General features: G+C 40.2%; 1 protein-coding gene across 1 annotated transcript in view; it reads left to right on the top strand.

The window, feature by feature from the left end:
* wdtc1 (WD and tetratricopeptide repeats 1) overlaps window positions 1–16,470 on the top strand; it is a 61,306-nt gene extending 44,836 nt beyond the window's left edge. Inside the window, exons 11-16 of the mRNA XM_069895510.1 lie at window positions 158–254; window positions 755–928; window positions 2,656–2,891; window positions 9,262–9,436; window positions 11,545–11,737; window positions 12,911–16,470. Of these exons, the coding sequence (XP_069751611.1) occupies window positions 158–254; window positions 755–928; window positions 2,656–2,891; window positions 9,262–9,436; window positions 11,545–11,737; window positions 12,911–13,105 (1,070 nt within the window). The 3' untranslated portion in view covers window positions 13,106–16,470. The remainder of the gene's footprint in view (window positions 1–157; window positions 255–754; window positions 929–2,655; window positions 2,892–9,261; window positions 9,437–11,544; window positions 11,738–12,910) is intronic.
* Window positions 16,471–16,585: the final 115 nt, after the last annotated feature.

The following is a 16,585-nucleotide window of genomic DNA, read 5'->3' as shown; positions in this document are numbered from 1 at the left end:
AAAAGATCATTCAGCTCCTTGAGTTCAGTGGTCAATTACTATATTTTTATTAATAGTCCTGATACTTTGGTAGAAATATCAAAAATGAACTGCCAGATCTTTAAATATGTGGTGAAACTAAAATTTAGCCCTCTAATAGTGATCTTTTATCTGGTAGATTTACAGAATGGAAAATCAATGGCTAATGGAGTTACAAATGGAATACATCTTCATAGTAATGGCTTCAGGCTGTCGGAAGCATGGCCACAAAGTAGGTAAGAGAGTGTTCATCAGGATTGGATTGGCACGACTGGGATCTGGGTTCAAAACTGGGATTAAATTTCAAGATTAAAGGTATCTGGGAATTTAATGTCCTGTGAAAGCAAAGACTTGCTTTTCCATATGAACTCTTGCATACCCAAGTTATACAGTTCTCTGTTTAAAAAGATTGCCCTTTCAACCCTTTCTACTTTTAAATAGATGATGTATTAGTTATTCAGGATTGCACCTCACTATCGTCGTCAACCAGGTTTGAGCAATAAATCTTGGCCAGTAACCAGCTGCAAACTAATAAATGCTATTTTTAACACTTTAACCTCGATGCATTGTATTTCCACAAAACCAATTTCTCTATGGTACAATGCAATACGCAGAACTGAGCAAAGTTTGTGCAACTGTTTTAAAAATAAATAAATAGGGACTTTGTCCTTATTGTGGATATTTAGTGCGTTCTTTTTGGTTTTGTTCATCAGAAAATTAACTTTTCTCTTCACAGTGTTCCCTATGAATTGTCACCACATTTAGAGAGGCTGAAGCAGCAAGCAAATGATGCCTTCTCGCGGCAACAGTGGACACAGGCCATTCAGCTTTATAGCAAGGCCATTCAGCAAGCAGCCAGAAACCCAATGCTTTACGGTAACAGAGCTGCAGCCTTCATGAAACGCAAATGGTAAGGAACAATCGGAGCTGCCTAAGTATCAAATGACTTTACTAGATACGTCATTTTGTTTGATCCCTCCTTGCTGCACTGAGGTAGAATCTGCTCACTGTTCAAATTTTTTTTTTAAAACCACCTGAGATTCTGTGAATGTGAAATGTGGATAGTAGCTAACTTGCAATGCTTTCAACAGTTATACACTTAAGGACACTTAAGTAGGAGGTTCAGAAATGGGAGCAGGTGTAGGGCATTTGGCCCATCAAGCCTGCTCTGCTATTTAATAAGCCATGTACTCGGCTTCAATTACTCACCTGTTCCCCATTATCCTTCATTCCCATTTCTAAGCAAGAGCAAGTTGCAGTTAGTCACAGCCTATCTGTCTTGGTGACTGTCAACAGAAGGAGATGATTAAGGACATTTGAAAGGTTTTAATGCTGTAACTGTGGGATGAGTGCTCTGTAGTTTATGGAAATCTGAAATTAAAGAATGCTGGAGAATTCTGACACATAGTCTACCTATCTTGGATATCTTGAATTTGGTAATCTGCAGGCTACAGTGTAAAAACACCGAAAGGCTGGAGGAACTCAGCCGGTCTTTTTACCGTATATAGGAGAAAAACATATATTGTCAACATTTCAAGCCTGAGCCTTTATTCAAAGAATAAGCAGAATTCCCAGACAGAAAATAAAATGCTGTTCCTCAAGCTTATGAAGGGCTTTCCTGGAAGAGGCTAAACACATGAGACAGAATGGGATAGAGTTGCAATGACAGGAAACTTGTTTAGGGTCATCCTTGTAGAAAAATGGATATGTTCTACAAAGCTGTCACCCAGTCTATATTCAATTTCTCCAATGTAGAGAAGATCACTATATATATTGAATGCAGTACACTAAATAGAAAGGTGCAAATGAATTGCTACCTCACCTCGAAAGCCTTTTTGAATCCCTGATTGATGGGAAAGAATGATTTCAAAAGGCAGATTTTACATTCCCTAATGCCTGTATTTTGTTCATACCTTGATGAAGGGCTCAAGACCAAAACATTGGTAATGTATCTTTATCTTTGCGATATAAAGAAGACTGTTTGACTGTTGAATTTCTCCAGCATTGTTTTTTTACTTCAATCACGGTGTCTGCAGACTTTCATGTTTCCGTCTGATTATATTTTGCAATTGATCTTGTAATTCAGAGCACAGTGGTCTAATAATCAAGTTTGAAAGTTTTGTTCAGGCTGTAGTCCACCTCGACTGTGTACTGAAATGCTATCATCGAGTAAAATCTGTCACTTGGTGGTTAGTTTTTATTGGTTATAATTAATGTTTCTAAATTGACCCCATTAACAAAACTGAATGTCAGAGCAATTTAATTATTGTTGATTAATTGATTCTGTGCACTCACGAAATTTAAATCTACTTTGTAGTAGTTTTATCTTCAGCGCCTAATCAGCATGTGTAATATATGCACAAAAAAATTACCTATTTGAAAATTGTGAGGGACTATTTTGACTATCAGCATTCAATACACAAAAGTGCTGGAGAAACTGACCAGGTCATGCGGTATCTGTAGAAGGTAAAGGGCAACCAACATTTCCAGCCTGAGCCCTTCGTCAAGGTATGAGCGAAGAATAGGCAGGCATAGTCTCTTTTCAAGGAAGATAAGCTAAATGTCCCATGAATGAGTGACATAGTAGTCTCTGGCTCAATAAATCCTTGATCTGACCTATGTTTTCTTCTCTTTCAGGGATGGAGACCATTACGATGCTCTCAGAGACTGTCTGAAAGCAATTTCTTTGAATCCCTCCCACCTGAAGGCACATTTCCGGTTGGCACGTTGTTTATTTGAGTTGAAGTATGTTGCTGAGGCTCTGGAGTGCCTTGATGACTTTAAGGGACGATTTCCTGAACAAGCCCACAGCAGTGCCTGCGATGCTTTAGACCGAGACATCAAGGCTGTGCTTTTTGCAAAGAGTGATAACTGTGAGTCCCAACAATCATGCCAATCCCAGTATACAATGGTCCCACCACCAGTATGTACTTGTATGCAGGGATGTAAAAATTCAATCAACACATTATACAGAAACAAGGAATGACAGGACTAACTAAATGTGGTCTTTACTGACACTTGTCATTGGCTCCAGATATAGGTGAAGGTGCCAGAGTTTTGAGGATTCAATAAATGTATAATTTGAAGAACCATTATTTTCCATATGGTCCCTTTAGCCCCTTTCCTCTCCACCCATGTTAATCCTTATATAAATTACCTCATGTATTCCAGCTCTCTTACTAACCTCCCAGCCTAACCAACTGTCGTGCATATTCTTCATCCACTTCTCAATGTATCGTTTAAAATCATACTTAATCTTCCAAATGATATTACCTCCTCTCCACTGAATATTCTGCATTTTATAAAGATTTTAAGCCAATGCTGTGGCCCAAATCAGCCAAGGAAAAAGGGATTAAGTCTTGGTTGGAAAGTTGAGTTTGGAGATTATTTTTAATGGTGAAGAGAAAACTGGAAAAGAAGTGCTAAATTCCAGAGAGTAAGTTGAGGCATCTTCACCAATGGGAATAGACAGAGGGAGAGTGACTTGCTAAATGGCAGTGCTGGAGGGTTAAAGGTTGCAGGATAATATTCCATATATGAATGATTGTCTGAGGTATGAAAGATAAGTTTAAAAAAAACTATATTGAGTAACAGTTCTTAATATTTTGGTGATGCACAAGATAAAGTTATTCTGAAACAGAAAGGAAATAGTTGTCATGAACAAATTGAAGGTTCTAGAAGGTTGTACCAGTGGAGACCAGGAAGGGATGACTGAAAAATAATGAAGTCTAATGCTGGAGAAGTGAAGTAGAACACAGGGTAGCTGTGGGGTTCAGTGGTGTTGTGTAGCTGAAACTATGTGGCCATCGATGAATGAAGAGATATGAGTTTGAATTTATTCTGAGGGTTAAATAGAAGAGTGACACAAGGAGAACTTGGGGGGCTAAAGGATGTCCATGCACTGTTTAATACGGAACTGGATTTAGACCATGAGACAATTGAAAGTGGTGTAAGGCTGAGTAAGTTTGGGGATTTTTTATATCGCAATACATCTGGTATAGTGGGAACAGTTCTTTCTTGAGCAATTGAACATGTGTAAAATAAAAGGGAAAGAGCACAAATGAAGTACAGAGTTGCAATGGGGAAAAAATATCAATTAGCACAAAGCAAGTTGCACAGGAGCACTGGTGTGGGATGCATTCTGGATATGATGGCTGCGGGGAAGAAACCATCTTTAATCCTTTGGTGTGCAATTTCACCCTCGAACCTGATGGGGGAGAGTGTGTGTCCAAGGTGAGATAGATCCTTCAGAAATGTTGACTGACTTGCCAAGACTGCAGGAGATATAGGTGGAGCTCATGGGCTGCAGGGGTGGGGTGGGGGGGTAGTTTGCGTGATATTCTGAACTACATTCACTAGCTTCTGGTCTTGAGTGGAGCTGCTTCCATACTACACTGTGACGCATTCAGCAAATTATACGTTTGAAGGTGCTCTTGCAGAAGTTGCTAAACACAAATGATTTAACACAAGGATATCACCCTAAATTTGAGGTTTTTGTGGTCCTAGTCAATAAAAATGAGCAAGAATGATGCTCCAGGGATGCTTAGTGTAGGAGCAGGTATGTGTACAAGTTTTTGATGGACTGACTTACAGAGTGATGTTGATAGGGGTCTGATCTGGGTTAAGAAGATATCATTTAAACTTTCTGAAGAGCATCCAGTGCTTTTTTTTACTGGTTATTCAGTGAGCAAGGGTTTGTGCAATTAGTTTTCATGTGGATCCAGGTAATTTGCAGTAATATACATTACTGGTGATTAAGAACTATATTGTAAAGTGCCAGGTGTCTGCCATCCATTCCTGTCACTCAGTGAACAGAGGAGCTGCCTTTTACCGCCCAGGGACCCAGGTTCAACCCTGATCTTGGCTGCTGTAATTTTGTGGCTTTCCTCCCACATAACCACATAGGTTAGTCATCCAATGTAAATTCCCTCTAATGTGTAAGTGAATTTTAAAATCTGTGGGCAAATTGAGGAGAATATGGGGAGAATAATAAAACTAAAGATTAATATGCAAGATGGGCATGAGATCAATGAGTGTATTGGAGAGAAAGTGGAGATATTGCCTAAGGCGCCACTGATTCACAATGGATTGATGCCCATGAACATGGGTAATTAAAATCCTGGAGATTTGGCATCGGCAGGGGATCCGATATATTGAGGACTACTACGAAGGTAGGCAGCTTATTGTCCTTTGAGCAGCTAAAATGTAAATACAATTTGTCTTATGGGACTTGCATTGTTCCCTCCAGTGAGATTGAAGGGATGCTTCAACTGGGAAATGCACCCAACTTTATTTAAAGAATGTACTCAGTCCTCCAAGGTGAAAGCACCAAGCAAGGGCTACATAGATCAAAAGAGAGATGGGAGTCAGACCTAGGCATCATAATTGACGAGAGATGCTGATCAGATTGGTGTTAAGACATCGTGACAACAATGACCAATTCTAGACACAGTCTGGTTCAATACAACTTTCTGCACCAGGTCAACCTCACACCACCAAAGCTTCACAAGACTAAATTGCCAGAGATGCAGAGATGTGTTTCAGGTGTGGAGCAGAGCTGGGTACATTCATTCAAGGTGTCTGGTCCTTTCTAAAGATTGCCCCATTTTGGCAGGATTTGGCTGATATACTAACCAGAATAACAGAAGTAACCTTTCCGCTGGACTCAGCATTGTATCTGCTGGGAAACCTCATGACGATAAGCTACAAATTAACCAAATTCAATTCATATTTATTGTTTTGTCCATAGCAAAAAAATGTATAGCTATGACTTATAAGAAGAGGGGAGTCAGGTTTCTAAGTAGGTGGACTACTTAGATGCATAGCTGTATTCCGATGGAGAAAAAAAATCACGTATAATCTTAGAAACTGACATAGCAACTTTATTAAAAATATGGCAAACATATCTGATGTACAAGGGAGCACAACTAGAGCCACATCCTGACAAAAATTACCAATAGATAGATTAACAAAAAAAATTACATAAGGAGGTCCTTCACGATCTCTAAATCACTTGTCAGAAGTGCCAACACCACACCCAGCTTCTTTCTTTTCTTTCCCTTTTTCCCATGTATGTAGATTGTTGGGGGGATATCTTTGATGTTGTCTCCTTGTTTATTGATGGAAAATGAAAAATAAATTTTTTTTTAAAAAAGGATTAATATGTCAGATGTCAGCCACATAGGGACCAATGACATGGTTAGGAGTAAGGATGAGGTCCTGAAGAGGGAATATAAGGAGTTAGGAAAGAAGTTAAAAAGCAGGTCCTCAGGTGGTAATCTCAGAATTGCTGCCTGTGCCACATACCAGAGAGGGTAGGAATAGGAAGATGTGGCAGATGAATGTGTGGCTGAAGAGTTGGTGCAGGGGGCAGGGGTTCAGATTTCTGGATCATTGGGATCTCTTTAGGGGAAGGTCTGGCCTATACTAAAGGGCAAGCTGCACCTAAATTGGAGAGGGACCAATATCCTGGCGGGCAGGTTTGCTAGAGCTGTTGAGGAGGGTTAAAACTAGTTTTGTGGGGATTGGGAATCAGAATGTGAGTGCAGAGATTAGGGCAGAAGGTGAAAAGCATGATGCCACGTGTTCTGAGTTTTTGAGGGGGAAGTAGGATTACTGGTCAGGGATAGTATTACGGCTATAGAAAGGGAGGACGCTGCAGAGGGTGTGTCCACTGAGTAGGTGTGGGTGGAAGTCAGAAATAGGAAGGGAGTTATCACTATGCTGGGAGTAATCTATAGGTCCACAAACAGCCCTCTGGACACCAAGGAGCAGGTAAGCAGGCAGGTTTTAGAGTGGCACAGTGCAGGATATGCAGGGTTATAGTTATGGGTGATTTCAACTTCCCTAATATTGACTGGTACCTCCTGGCTACAAGAGGGATGGATGGGGCTGAATTTGTCAGGTGTGTTCAAGAAGGATTCCTGACACAGTGTGTAGATCGGCCAACGAGAGGAGAGGTCATACTGGATCTAGTTCTAGGTAATGAACCTCATCAGATGACAGATCTTTCGGTGGAGTGAGAGTGGTCACAGTTTCCTTAGCTTCAGCATAGCTATGGAAAAGGATAAAAACAAAAAAAATGGGAAAGTGCTGAATTGGGGAAGGGCTAATTATGAAGGGATTAGGTAGGATCTAGAAGTGTAAATTGGAAACTGTTGTTCAAGGGTGAAAGCACTGAAGTAATGTGTGAAAGGTTAGGGACCACTTGTGCTGGGTTCAGGATAAGTTTGCTCCATTAGGATAAGGAAATGATGGTACGAAAAAGGAACCATGGATGAGGCAACTAGTCAAAAGAAAGAAAGAGGCATAGGAAATAGGAAGGGCTCATGAGAAGAATATGTAGCCAGGAAGGAGATTAAAAAAGGACAACAAGAGAGTTCGAAGGGGGCATGAGAAGGCCTTGGCATGGATGATTAAGGAGAACCCCAAGATAGGGTTCTATGTATATGCGAAGAATAGAGGGATGATGAGTATGAAGGTGGGGCCTCTAAAGGATAAAGGAGGCAACATGTGCCTGGAGACAAAGGAGGTTGGGGAGGTCATAACTGAATACTTTGCTTCAGTATTCACAAGAGAAAGGGGCTTTGATAAGTGTGAGATCAGAATAGAACAGCACCATGTGGAGATTAAGGAAGTGGAAGTGTTGGATCTTCTTAAAAACAATAAGATTGATGCCCCTGGGGCCGGGCATGATATATCCCAGGCTGCTGTGGGAAATGAGAGAAGAGATAGCTGGGGCAGTAGCTGTGATCTTCGAATCCTCTTTGGCTGCAAGGGACATGCCGGAAGATTGGAGAATGGTAAATGTAGTCCCCTTGTTTAAAAAAGTAATAGGGAGAATCCTGGGAACCATAGACTGGTGATTCTTACATCAGTGGTGTGCAAACTAATGGAGAGGATTCTTAAGGATAGAATCTATGAGCATTTGGAGAAGTACAGTCTACTTAAGAATAGTCAGCATGGCTTTGTGAAGGGAAGGTCATGTCTCACGAGCCTAATTGAGTCTTTTGAGGAAGTAACAAAAAAAAAAATTGATGAGGGTAGGGTGATAGATGTGGTCTACATGGATTTTAGCAAAGCATCTCCACCATGAGAGACTCATCCAGAAAGTCATGAGGCACAGGATCAGTGGAACCTTGGCTGTGTGGATAAAAATAATAGCTTACAGGAAGAAAGCAGAATAGTAGTGGAAGGAAAGTATTCTGCCTGGATGTCGGTGACTAGTGGAGTGCTGCAGGGATCTGTTCTGGGACCTTTGCTCTCGTAATCACCGGTAAAGTATATATATTTTTTATATATAAATTACCTGAATGAAGAGGTGGAAGGATGGGTCAGTAAGTTTGCAGGTGACATGCAGGATGGACTTGTGAATGGAGCTGAAGGTTGTCAGAGGTTACGAGAGGATATAGACAGGATGTGGAGATGGGTGGAAAAGTGGCAGATGGAGTTCAATCAGGATAAGTGTGATGCAATGCATTTTGGAAGGACAGAAGGCTGAGTGTGGATGAACAGAGGCACCTTGTGGTTCAAATCCATACATCCCTCAAGGTCACTCCACAGGTTGATAAGATAGTTAAGAAGGCCTATGGTAAATCTCTTAGAGAATTGTGTTCAGTTCTGGTCACCTCATTATAGGAAGGATGTGGAAGCTATGGAGAGGGTGCAGAGGTGATTTACCAGGATGTTACATAGATTGGAAAAAAAATATTTGAGGCAAGGTTAGCAGAGCTGGGACTTTTCTCTTTGGAAAATAGAAGGATGCGAGGAGACTTGATAGAAGTCTATAGGATTATGAGAGGCAAAGATAGGATGGACAGAAAAGTGTCTGTTTCCTAGGGCAGGAATAGCAAACACCAGAGGACATGTACAAAGTGAAGGAAGGGAAGTTTAGGAGAGACATCAGGGGTAAGTTTTTTTTTATGCAGTGGGTTTTGGGTGCCTGGAATGCATTGCTAGGGATGGAAGTGGAGGCTGAAACATTGGGGGAATTTCAGATACTCTTAGGCACATGGATGAAGGAAAAGTGGAAAGTTACAGGGTAGGGAGGGTTTAGTGCTTTTTTTTAGGAATATATAAGTCAGCACAACATTGAAGAGCCTGTACTGTGCTGTAGCATTCTACGTTCTAATGTGATTAACCTAAATAGGTGGTTGTTGTGGATTTGGTGGGCCATGGGGCCTCTGACTCCAACAATGAGGAATCTCCACTTTTATTTGAACTTCTTTCTCTCCATTTTTGTAGCTGATGAGAAAAAAACAGGAACTACAACCCCAATCCGTATCCGATCAAGTGGCAGGAAAGATTCCATCTCTGATGATGAGGTGATTCTGAGAGAACGAGGTTATGATTATAAATCCCGCTATTGTGGGCATTGCAATACCACCACTGACATCAAAGAAGCCAACTTTTTTGGAAGGTAATTTTATAGTTTGCAAAAAGGAACCATATGGGTACTAAATTACAGCAAAATGTCGTTTCAAACAGCTACCACTCTACACTATTTTGTAAAATGTTCCAATATTGTTGATCTGTTATATTCCAAACAGAAGTTAAAAGTCTAATCTAAGTAAATATGGTAACATTTGCGATTTTTATCCTGAGGGTTACTCTTTAGCACTGTATGTGTCCCTCCCTGTGATTTGGCTTACCCATTTTATCCATTGTCTCATTACCTCAGGAGTTGACTCGCCTATTACTATTTTATCTATATTCTCACTTCTATAATCTAAGATTGTCTAATCTGTTACTTGAAACCAAACTTGCATGCCTCTTTTGTTCACTTTGTTGGTTCCTGAAAAGCCAGTCTCTTTTTACATTTTTTGTATTCTCGTGTTTGCTTTCAAATTCTTCCATGTATCAGTAAACTCTTCCACCTTGTGATCCTCGGGTCACTACAAATGTCATTTTTGCTACTTGCACACAAGTAATTTTCATAGGTGGTCTGTAGTGTGTAAGGAATTACTTAAGGTGGTGTGTGAGTGGCAGGAAAAGATTGAGAATCACTGCTCTAAACTAACTGTTCCACCACTGTTTGTGGTTCTACCTTGACCTCATGGACAAATTGATGAACCTGTTGGTTTTAGGAAAATCTATATAAAAGGGAGGAGGTATTGCATTGTTAGTTAAAGCTTGCATTACTTCAGTATTGAGGGAGAATATCCTCAAAAGCTTCTCAAATGAAACAATATGGGTAGAGATTAGAAATAAAACATGTGTTTGAGATGCATTCCAGACCTCCAAACAGTCAATAGGAGATAGAGGACACAATGTAGGCAGATAAGAAAGAGGTGCAATAAAAATAGGGTAATCTTCCCAAATATTAACTGAGAAAGGCTTGGGGTGGGGGATTTTTTAGTTGTGGCTAGGAGATCTTTTCAATGCAAAATGTAGATAGAAGGAGCAACATAACCGTATTTTGGGGAATGTTGCTGGTCAAGTGGAGGGAATGTTTGAAGGGGAACATTTTGGAGATTGTTAACTCTGAACATTTTAAAGTGATTCTGGAAAAGGATAGAGATGGATGAGTAATGAAGATCATTAACATAAGGGAGGGCCTGGCAAAGGTTGATTGAAACATCTACTTGCAGGTAAGTCTATATTTGCACAGTAGGAAGACTATAATTCCACAGTAGGAAGAAATAGCAAGAGTTCAATGCCAATGCATTTCTGTAAGGAAATGTCAGGAGTAACAAGTATAAGAGACTCTGATATTGATGAATATTGAGATTAGATAAAATGAGAAAGGAAGCAACTGCCAGGTGTGAGGAACTCGTGATAAAGATGCTTTTTAAGAGTATAAACATTGTAGGGAGGTGCTTGAAAACAAAATTAAGAAGACTAAGAGGGGTCACTCAGAATCACCAGCAGACAGGGTAACGGTATCTCCAAAGCCATTCTCTAAATTTGTTAAGAAGAGGGAAGAAGTAGAGACTATTGGGGACCACGGGCAATTTGTGCTTGGAACCTGAGGCTATTGGTGAGGTCCTAAATGAATATTTTACATGAAATAGGATGACGTTGTAGTTGGAGAATTGACTGAAGTGTAAGGTGAAGGTCAAATAGAGATCTCCATAGATAAAAAAAAGAGTTGCTTGATGCCTTGGCAGTCTTAAAAATGTATGAATTCCAAGGAGCAGATGGAATGAGGGAAGCAAGGGAAAATATTGGTGGCATCTTGGCCAAAATTTTTAAATCTTCACTGAACACAAGTGAGGTGCCAGATGATTGAATGATACCATGCATGGTCCTCCTTTTCAAGAATATCAACCAGAAAAGGCCAGATAACTGTAGACATGAGCCTAACACAGTGGCAAGGAAGATACTGGAATAAAATGAAGGGAGGGGGATTATGAACACTCAGAAAAACAGGGACTCAATCAGAGAGAGCTGATAAAGTTTTGTCAAGAGCAGATCCTGGCTAATCAAATTTGATTGAATTCTTTGTACAGAGGTGGTGGAAAATGTTTTGACTATGACTGAAATGACTCCCTCTTCTTGTGGCAAATGGTTCATCTTTCCTTTCAGTAATGGTCAGTACATTGTCAGCGGTTCCGACGATGGATCCTTTTTCATCTGGGAGAAAGAGACGACAAACCTTGTTCGTGTTCTGCAGGGCGACGAGTCGATTGTAAACTGCCTGCAACCTCACCCAAGGCACTGCTTCCTCGCAACAAGTGGCATTGATCCTGTGGTTCGTCTCTGGAGTCCAAGACCAGAGGTACAAATGCAAAGTGGCTGAGGTCCTGAATGATTCCAAGTGTGGGGGGAAGGTGGGGAATGAATACCAACTGGTTAATTCACCATTGGAAGATAGTGTTGGATTCTCCAAGGATCGGGAATTAGCCACAAATTGGCCTCAAAGCACAAAACTTACCTAACAATTCACAATAGCAAACACAGTGAGAGCCGCCTGCCAACTGAACATTAGCCCAACCAACATCAACAGAGGGAACCAAAAATTATTTGCCCAATCAGTTCTAAAAGTTAGTGTGTGTATTTGTGAAGGTCCAGAACTAAGGGATATAAAAACTCATCAATAACTTTTATGATAATTCTTGGGAGGCATTTTTCCAGAGTAAGTTTAGAATCATGAATAAATGAATGAAGCCATGCAGTTGCACTTAAAAGAAAGGAATAGAAAGTTATTATGATTGGGTGAGATGGGAGGGAACATAATACAAACACATTCCAGTTAGCGTAAAAAGCCAGTTCCTGGGCTACAGATTCTTTGTTTTAAAGAAATTAGATGCAAACCATCATCCTTTCCAATTTTGCCCTATTTAACATAAATTAGAAGTTTTCAAGCTGTAAACAAGGCATGCTGAGAACATTTGGGACTTGACACAGAGACTTGATGTTGCTGGGATTCAGTGAAAGAATTATATGGGTCAAACTGAAAATATACCTTTTATTCAACTAAAACCAAAATTTTTAGATTTTAACCTGTATAACAGTTGATTTTGATTAAATTCTTTGTAGTTTGGGCCTGATTTGAACTCCTGACTTTAAATGAAATGTTTAAATAAGGAAGCTGGGGATAAATAAGCACAGGTTATTCAGGGAGAAAGAGCAAATTCAAGTGCAAATTTGATGTCAAGGCAGAAAACGACTTACTGATTTTTATATGTCGGTTGTACAAATTTTAAATCCACTTCAATATGAAAACAGTAACACAAGGAGGAATGTGTCCTTTCCGACACTTGGTATTAATGTAGTTGGTCTGGGAAGTATCTGCAGCTTGAGCTGCTCAGGCCCCCAATCTTGCAACTTGAGAAGGAGAAATCCACCACTATGTTGCTATCTATTATTGATCCATCGCATTGGTCCAAAACAAGAAGCTGTGTGTTAGTCTAGAGTAGATCTAATGCATAGTAACTGTGTCCTTTTCCAGAGTGAAGATCAAAATGAAAGAGTAATTGAGGACATGGAAGGAGCTTCTCAAGCAAACCAACGAAGAATGAATGCTGACCCCCTGGAAGTAATGCTTTTAAATATGGGCTACAGGATCACTGGACTGACCAATAGTGGGATGGCCTCAGATGACGAGGAAAACTCCGAAGGTCAGGTGCAATGTCGGCCGAGTTAAGAAGCAATTTGAAGAATTGCGTACTTGGGACAGACCAGCAAGCAATCATCAGTTTAGTGTCTGTGGCTGAAACACTACACTGTCCTCAGCTACGCATAAGCCATGTTCAAGAAGCAACAATAGGGTTTGCATCTTTTCCAATGTCTATCACACTCTCGTATAGATGGACCCTATACCAGTCTGCAGAAGCTTCAACAATGTTGAAGTCCTATAGTGAACAGCTAACTGGGTCAAACTTGATCTGACACACATGCAGGAGACAACTTGTTTCTGGTGACTGAGAAAGGAACGTTTGATAAGCAGACTTTTTGTAAATTGATTAGATGCTGCTTTCAGTTTGTATAAATGCTTTCTCTTCTCTCACATTCAGTCCCTCTATTGTGACAGTCCATCAGCAACAAACAAGACAGTAATACTGTGGTAAAGCAAATACTTTGGTCAACAGTTTGAGTCAATATTTCCTGAGGTAGTTTTCATTGCAGCACGTAGAGGGTTCTTGATCAGCTCCTTAAATAATACACTATGGCTCTTATGTCCACCTCTGTCCGATTATAGTGTGTCCAAGATATGTAATGAAGTGTCTGAAAAATTGAATCTTGGTGCACTGCCCATATTGATAGTGTCATGGGAAGCAATCAAATTCTGTTTTACTGTGAGATTGAAAATGACTGGAATAGTATCAAGACTGATTCAGGAATACCTCGGAACACAGCCTGCGAACAGTCGGGGTGGGTTTCTTTCCAAATACATCCCATGCTCTTAGTCTGTTCATTTCACTCCTTCCCCTCTCTCTCCTCTTTCCCATATACATCCTGTGCGTTTGGTCTGTTCATTACTCCCATCTTTTTCTTTCTCTCTCACTCTCTCCTGTGACCATTCATGCTGTCCCTTCCTGGCTGTTTTACCCTTTTGCCTTCACTGCCTGTCATCAATCACTGATTCTGTGATTACCATTTGCTTTCCAGTCCATGGAGTGATCCTTTTTTCAAATGCACCTAATAAGGTTTCCTGAAGATAGTATTGCACAGCCAGATCTTAGACCTGTCAGGAGCTTACCTTTGAGAGAAATCTTAGCAAGAATATGCAATGTGGATTTATTGTGTTTTGGTTTCTTTTTGCTGTCTGCACCATTGGATGAATTGTTGCAATGTATGTGCTTATTTAAATATTGTGTGACCAGCTTTAGATAAATGCAGCAACTGTTGATGATGGAGCAGGGAGGGGAGCAATCATCACGTCTCATTCTAATTCATAATCTTTTATTAAGTGGAGAAAAGTCTATTGGGTATTTAATTGGAAGTTGATTAGAGTGAGATAGAGGAGAAAGGTTCACTTCTGGCAGAAATAGCCGGTGTGAAGTGCTCGCTGGCATGAGTGTGTATGAAGAAGTCAGCAAGCTATGTAGATAGCTATTTTGTTACCATGTTGAATGGAGTGCATGACAAGCTTGCTGGAGTTACTTCACAAACTATCCTTCTGCTTCTGAAACTTGTGCTGAGATCTAACACTGAAAAGATATCCTGCCTCTTGGAGAGCTATAAAAGCAGAAGTAAATGAAAAGATTACACACAAATTTAGGATTTTAGTCACAAAGATGGTAATAAGGACATGACAAGGCACTGTTTTGGTGTAGGTTTCTCAATACAAGGGCACTTTTCAATGGATGAATAGTGGAAGACACAAAATAGTATGCATCCGGTGTTCACGATTTGATTATTTCAGTGTTTGCGCTCAGTGTTTGTGCTCAGTGAATGCAAAATATTGAGGCTGATTAATATAATGACCCCCATCACACTCTGCAGAAGCAAATTCATCACACGTTGAGGCTGTTTTGCTGCAAGGCAAGTCTTGTCAGATTACACTTAATGATGATTGCAAACTGGTTCACTTCATGTTGCCTCGCATGCTCATCAATGTAATTTGAAGGTCACTAATTTGCTACTTGCGTGAGAGTGGAAGGAATTACTGGTTCCTTTCCCACCGTCTGCACAATGAAACAGAATGGGTTTTGTCACTGATTATTTGCAGTTACTGCCCCAGTAATTACTTTTCTGGATAATTAGTCACAAACTAATTGATCAAAATCACAGGATGAACTGCTTAATTATTTAACATGTTTCTTGAGATTCTCCTTAGGAGCTGTTGGGTTAGTATTTGACCAAGAGGAGTCCCATAGTTCTTTGAGGAGCCGGTAATGATTGTGTTGTTGCCAGAACCATTAGTTAACCATCAGCCATTATGTTTGTGACTACGTTGTTGAATTGTTTAAAAAGTATAATTTTTATGCATTGGAATTTTTCTGTGTAAAATCCTGCCTGGGTCCTTTGTTTATCATTTGCAGTTATTTGAGAGTCTTGATCTGAAAGTGGGATTGGTCACTATAGACCAGTGGTTTACAACCTTTTTTTTTTCCCCCACTCACATACCACTCTGTGTTAGTAAGGGATTACTTAAGGTGGTATATGAGTGGAAAATAAAGGTTGAGAACCACTGATCTGGTGTATCAAGAGTGGCAGTGGGTTATTGGCTCGATCATTGTGGTGAGATTGGGTCGGTAATTGCACCTCCACCAACCCAAATATTTGGTGCCAATTATATGCTTAACCTCACACAGTAGGCTCCTGTTCTTGTCTGCGTTTTGATGATGAATTGCCCGTGGGAAGCTGCTAACTGTAAAATGAATTTGTTACTCCACAGCTGAGTTTTGCCAGCATTAAATGGCCAATTTAGCAGAGTGTTGGTTTTACTGTAATTCCTACTTGTAAAGGGACAAGTTTCAACAAAATCGTTACTCCTAATTTTCATCAGTGCAATAAAAAAAACAGAAACCCTAGCATTTTGGTCACAAATAATGAAATTTCACTCCTGGCTCAGCAAGTTGCACAATTCAGGACAGGGCAAGGGCACAGCAGACAAGCTGTTGCCATACAGTTTCAGGGATCAGTGTTCAGATGTGACCCGTGAGGTCTGCATATTTTCCATGTGACCCCCCCCCCCCCCCCACCTGGAGGAAACTTTCCTTCTATGTTAGTTGGTTAATTGCATACTGTAAATTGGCTCTTATGTAACTAGCTGGGTGACAGAATTAAAGTGGAGTTGATGGGCATGTAATTGTAGGTTGTAGTGAAGTGGAGGAATCGAAGCTGACAGACTTGTTAGGCCATTCAGACCTTGTAAGGAAATGAGAAATTGGCTCAACTTTTTTTGACCACTCATCTCAGTTTGGCTCTGTTGACATTATTCTTGCTTTAAGTTGGAGGATTGTGAATTTGTTCTCAAGCTAGAGAAGAGCAAAATGATGGGAACGCATTGAGAGATGTGATTAACATGTAGTGTGCAGATAAAACTGGTGGAGAATGATTTGACTTGGATATTTTTAGTTATTTTTTCCATGTTTAATAATGGGCAAGAAGAACTCTTGTTTCACAGTCTGCATGAATCATTAGAAATAACAACTAAGGTATCATGTAAACCTTTGTG

This window comes from Narcine bancroftii, chromosome 8 (assembly GCF_036971445.1).
Source record: "Narcine bancroftii isolate sNarBan1 chromosome 8, sNarBan1.hap1, whole genome shotgun sequence".
Classification (NCBI taxonomy): domain Eukaryota; kingdom Metazoa; phylum Chordata; class Chondrichthyes; order Torpediniformes; family Narcinidae; genus Narcine; species Narcine bancroftii.
This window is presented reverse-complemented; position numbering and strand designations above follow the sequence as displayed.